The sequence below is a fragment of the Numenius arquata genome, chromosome 10 (assembly GCF_964106895.1).
Source record: "Numenius arquata chromosome 10, bNumArq3.hap1.1, whole genome shotgun sequence".
In the NCBI taxonomy this organism is placed as follows: domain Eukaryota; kingdom Metazoa; phylum Chordata; class Aves; order Charadriiformes; family Scolopacidae; genus Numenius; species Numenius arquata.
The window spans coordinates 49,007,160-49,013,159 of NC_133585.1; the positions used below are offsets into that span (position 1 = coordinate 49,007,160).

Sequence of the window (6,000 nt, forward strand, 5' to 3'; positions counted from 1 at the left end):
CCGGCCAGGAAGTTTGCACCTTCCAGCTGGCTGACAGCCCAAAACCAGGTATATGCCCTCTGCATGAGAAATATTTCCTGGCTACTCTTCGCTATTCTAATAAGTCCTACTTCAAATAAACGAACTCCCAAAATATTCAAAGCAGACAGTTAAATTGAGATGTTAAAAATAAAGCGCTTGACCGACTTGCTGGTCTTCTGGTTTTGCGTGACAATATTATTGTTAAAATTTTTCTGCAAGTAAATTTTAAAAGTGTAAATTAGTTCTAAAGCGTTCTTTTCTGAAAGAAAAAAAAACCTGAAAACAGCAATTTATCTCTATTATCTATTTAAAGTTACAGCACAGCTAGAAATATCTTGATAAAAGCACATATTAAAAGCTATAATTAGAAAAACCTCACCAAGTTATGCTAAGCAATTTTAGCAGTTTGACTAAGTTAAGGCTTGTTTGCTTTTATTAGAAGCCTTACCAACTGCATTATCTTAAAAAGACTTTACCAAAAATAAATTTTATACCCTGGAATAAGATGAAGGCTGAAGACGCTGAATGAGGGCAAATGCAACCAGTTTGTAAAACAGTATTTCTTTGCTCCCTTTATTAGGGGGAGAAATCAACACTTCAGAAATCAACATCACAGTTCCATTTGCAGACCCCAAGCCCATTCCACTGTTCCCATTCAGCCCTGTGCGATGCAGAATTCCCTTCTTCCAAATGTACAAAACGTGTGATTAGGCCATGTAAAGAAAAAAAAGCTTACCAAAGGAACCGAGTGCAGGTCAGACGTCTCCTCTGCCACCTCTTTCAACGCAGCCGCTTCCAGAAGAATTCCCGCGTTGCTGCTTTCCTCTTTCTCATCTCCGTTGGGGTAGATGTTTTGAGCACAGGGCTGCGTTAAAGAGCTTGAACTTTCCGTTTTGTCGTTCAGCATCACTGTCGAAGTCTCCGCGCACGTAGGAAGGGCAGCAGGGACTGAAGAGCATGCCGAAGGGGTAGAGCTCGCTTTGCCAACGTCTTCCGGATTCTGCTTGAGCGCAGGTGTCTTTGAAGCCTTGTGGGAAGCGTTTCTGGGATGTGTTGTGGCATGTACAACTTGGCTAGCAAAGAGGTGTTTGTTAAGATGTAGCTTATGGGCTTTATTCGCAGGCAATTCCGCTTTAGTATCTTTAGCTAAATCTATTTTCTTTTTCAGCACTTTTACAGAGGGGGACAACTGCCTCGGGGAAGCAACCAGTGAAGGTGAGGAGGCAGCCGATAGTCGGGGGGACTGAGGATACTGTTTTAATCCCGTGCTGTCCCTTGACTGTAGCACAGGCCTAGACACAACCTTTGGCTTAACGTTTTTGAAATTAGGTTTGGGAAAACTAACAATCTCCGATTTCTTTGCTTTGGTTATTGTTGACACAACAGGAGACCTGCCCACTGGTTTTCCTGCAGTTTGACCCGAACTAGCTTTAAGCAAAGGCCTTCTATTATGTCCTTCTACAAACGCCTTGTTTGGTCTTAGGTTAGGAGAATTGTCTCCAAGTTCTGCCAAAGTTGAAACAGAAAAAGTTGTATTTCTCGAACGTTCTTTAGGGGTTGAAGTACATAGAGCAGAATCGCTTTTGTCAGCCATAGGACTGAAGACCACAAAAGTTGCTTCACACTTGAGGTCAGGCAGAGCAGTCCTCTTTTTTTGTAGGCTGCAAGCCATGAAAGTGGCGTTGTGCATATCCTGACGAGCAGCACCTCCAGAGGCGCTCTGGTCTTTGGTTAAGGGTTCACTGGTTTTCTCCGATACTTGTTCTCCATCTATTTTATCTACTGGGAGAAGCCAAGCATTATTTACAGGACTATCCACGCACGTTTCAGCATTGGAATTCCCAGTGTCACGATGGTCAGTGGTATCCTGCAAGGATTTCACTTGGTCATCTTTGTTAACACTAATGCATGGAGATAATGCATCTCGCCTACAAGGATCTATGAATTCAGCAGCTAGTTTTACACACTGTGCTTCTGTTTCGTGTGATTCTTTATCAGTCTCGTTAGTGTTTTTTAGATAGTGTTCGACACCTGCAGAGGCAGGACAATATACTTCAAGTTCGGAACAGGCATCTGGGCTTTCTGAAGCCACTACTGTAGAGGAGAAATGAGGTGCTCCTTCTGAGCTGGTTCTATCAAATTTCTCTCTCAGACATACTTCAGAAGAGATTAGAGTTTCCCTCAGAGGCGTGTCAGCATTTTGATCAGTTCCCAGAGTTTCACTGATAACGTAAGTAACATCCAATGTGCTCAGATGGCATCGTGCCCTGTCCTTTATCAGGGACTGCGCGTTCTGCTCTGAAGCGGGAAGAGGTAATACATACTGAGAGTCAGCCTGGCTGTAAGGCACCGATTGTTCCATACTCTGATTTTGCATTTTTGCTGTAAAAACGTTACCTTTCTGTAAGTTTGTTGCTTCTTTCAAGTCACAGTTCAAAGGATATGCACAATTCTCTTCGGTCACAGAAGACTTGCATGCAGCATCTCCATCTCCCAGTGGAGCTCCTGCGCAGTTGCATGTACCAGGTGTCTTCTGCAGATGAAGTGCTTCCATACATTGCTGTTTTAAAAGAACACTTCTAAAGTCACTCTTATTTTCAAAAACAGTATCATCTTCGTGCTCGGTCACTATACTTTGGTCAGTTGAATTACCACATATCTTGGTGGCACAGTTCTCTGAGGAAGGCGTAGCCCTGTCACATGCGCAGTTATTTCCATTTTCATCCCTTATAAGCAAGGAAGACTTCAAGCCATTCTTTGCTTTGTCATCTGACTTCTCAACATTCATTTTGAAGGCTAAATTTTAAGCAATTTTCATTTTATATTTATTTAAAATCACAGAGAATGCAGACTCTGAACTTTGCAGAAAAAAAAAAAAAACAAAAAAAAACCAGCTTTTCCCTGGAACGTGTCAACTGTCCTGAAAGATATTTAAAAAGTAGTTCTTTGTTTTCATGTTTCCCAAGAGGATTCAAAAGTTCTGGAATTAAAAAGAAATTAGAAACAGTCAGCCAAACAAGGATTTTTAGACAGTAACCATTCTTAAACTATTATTCTTTGAATTAAGTGCAGCCATTTTGACCAACCGCCTCAAGGAAATTAGGTTTTTGCAATGATGCCATCCGTGCATCTTTACCTTCACAAGCCATTTCCACTGCCCTGACTGCCAGGCGACTTTCGAACCCTTTGGTCAGCTGCAATCCAGTGTATCTTTAGGGTTGCATTCTCAGAGACTTGGCTTTCTGAGCTTCCACACAAGCAAAAGAACAACCCAAAACATTTGGCTCCTCAACAGGAAAAACATATCTGAGGGATTACATGACAGAACGAACCATCATTTATCCCTCTTCCAAAAGCAGGTACCCAACAAAAGGGCATGGTTCCTCACACAGCATGTAGTCAAGCCATGAAGTGTCTTACTGCCAGAAGCTTACACAGGCTCAAAGGCAAGTGAGTAAGAGCCACCTAAGAAAAACCAGTCCAAAACTGCATACCAAACTGACTCAAGAAGCTCTCAGTCACAAGCTGCAAGCAGCTAGGAGAACCCTAGGGAAAAAAAAAAATAATAATAAAAAAATAATCACTACACACTCATCCCATTCTTACACTCTTCACTCAGCATTTAGCCCTGATTACTGCTGGAGATGGGACACAGCACTACTTGGACCTTCAGCCTGACTGTGTCTGGTCACGCGTATGCTCTTATGTACAAGTTTGCACGAAAACAGGAAATCAAGAGATCTAAATCGTAACAGCGATGAAATGCTACTGTGTAAGCTCAGGTCTCCAACAGACACCGGAGCAGCAATACAGCAGTGACACTAAGAATCCCAGTGAAGAAAAACTTCAGTGCTCATCCCTTGATGCACATAGCAAAGAGCTTCTCAAATGACATTTGACATATGCTGGGAAGAAAGCAGCAGAACACGGATATCGGGGTTGAGTACATAGGATGGACAGAATAATGCATATTAATATGAGAACTGTATTGAAGTCTGAAATGATTTGACTGTGAATTAACCACCATGAGTAGCGGAGTCCCTACACAGACTAAAAATCCAGAGCTAACAGAAAAAGAGAGAATATTTGATCTGCACTATCAACCATCTCAACTAAGGTGAAAATAGTGGTTGCAATACGAGACAGGTGAAGGAGGCAACAAGATAAGAAAACATAACAATAATGGGAGATTTCTGCTATCTCAATGTCGATTAGGCACCTTGAAGAATAACTCCCCGATCATAGTTTTGTACAGGAATCAGTGACTGCTTCGGGAAACAAGTCTGCTGTAACAACAGGGACAACTCTTGATTTGTTCTCTGACACAGAAATTTAAATCCTCACAGAAACCATATAAATCATTTTGGAAACCACAGCAGGGGAAAGAAAACAAACCCTTATCAACAAATACTTTGGCAAGTATAAAGCCAGCACATTAAGAAGTGAAAGATTAATTAGTAAATGCAAGAATGCATCATTCAAAAAGCTGACATTTTTCCTCAAACCTTATTTTCTTCAGCTGAAAACACAGCTTGAATAACTACATTCAAAATAAATACTTTTTCATTCCAATGAAAAGTATACATCTTTCCAGACAGGCTGCAGGGCCCGTAAACAGTTTTGAGTACAGAAACAACACTCAAATTAAGACTGTTCTAGAACTGCAGGAATTTGTGTGGTCACTATGGACCCGACACAGAGTGGCTTCTGGTCCACAGCCTTGTCCTTACACGGGACTTTAAACATCTGTCTCAGTCTGAGGGTGAAACGACCATGGAACATGGAAACAAGAAGCTACCTAGATCAGACAGCACCCTCCTCTGTTCCCCCGTTCTCCCTCAAGATGAATTCATAAGCTTTGAGTAGCTTACAATCTCCTGATTCCTTAAGACTGGTCTAGATCCTTTGTCTACCCAGTATTACTCAATCCCTACAGACGCATGAACAATTTTATTACCCTCATTTCCATCCTCCGTTAGCAAACCTAAGGCAGATTCAAGAGTTCTTCCAAAAAAGCTGTCCCTGAAGGCAGGACAAGAACCTGTCCTGAATAATTTTCCAGTGATTTAAGTCAGTCACAGAATCAACTGCTGAAAAGTAATCGCACACTTTGCTTTCACTGTTGTTTTGGCACATCAAAACTAGTTTCTACTTGTCTGGAGGCTAGCCCATAACACAGCTCGCTCACCTAGTCATGCAACAAGAAGTTAAGATTTCATTTTGATTGATTCAGCGTTAGCTCAGATCCAACCAGCAACCTTGCCTCTTTCGAGAGCTTTCTCACTGCAGAAAACAGGGAACTCCAATGTGCCAAGACTAAGCAAGACTGAGATCCCAAGAATTTAAAGAATGACATGTGTGCTTACAGTATTGTATAGCAAATAATGCCAAAATTTGAAACAACACAGGCAGTTAAGTAAACCTTGATCCAATTGATGCTGAAGAAGCTCAAAGAAAAATAAAAGTAGATTTGAGACTGAGTAGAGAAACGAGGAAGTACATTAAAGTTGCATATATGAATGTGTACCCGTACATATAGAAGTCGGCTCACTCAGTGCTCTGACTTTCACACAACCAGAGAATATACAGAAACAAACCACTGATCCAACTATTTTTAAAGCATTTTCACTTTAATAATCAATACTTCCATAAGCAACTAAACCAGCTTCAAATACAGCTTCATATCCACATTTAGAGTCCCAGAAATGTCTTGCATAAGAAGTGAAGCATTTTTAAGGATTAACTACAGTCTATAGAAATCTGTAACCTTGATGAACGTTAGTCCTCAAAAAACTGACATTCTGTAACTCTGCAGGTACTAATATGTTCATCAAGCTTCCTGGTGATGACAAATTCTTTAGATTTGAGATCTGCCATAGGAGGCTCAATGAAAAATTAGCCTCGGCCAGCATCTCCTCCATAGCAGTGGTCAGTAACAGACGCACAGACACAACAGTTGCCCTTCCCAAGAACATTCCT

The 6,000-nt window shown here is 41.3% G+C and overlaps 1 protein-coding gene across 3 annotated transcripts in view; it reads right to left on the bottom strand.

Moving 5' to 3' along the window:
• Positions 1-3,005, bottom strand: part of MTUS1 (microtubule associated scaffold protein 1) — a 94,413-nt gene extending 91,408 nt beyond the window's left edge. Inside the window, exons 1-2 of one of the 3 annotated variants that reach the window (XM_074155325.1) lie at positions 758-2,809; positions 187-189 (exon numbers count right to left, since the gene is read on the bottom strand). In XM_074155325.1, the coding sequence (XP_074011426.1) occupies positions 187-189; positions 758-2,809 (2,055 nt within the window). Of the gene's footprint in view, positions 1-186; positions 190-757 lie in introns of all 3 variants that reach the window. The other 2 variants (XM_074155326.1, XM_074155327.1) reach the window with 2 other exon arrangements.
• Positions 3,006-6,000: the final 2,995 nt, after the last annotated feature.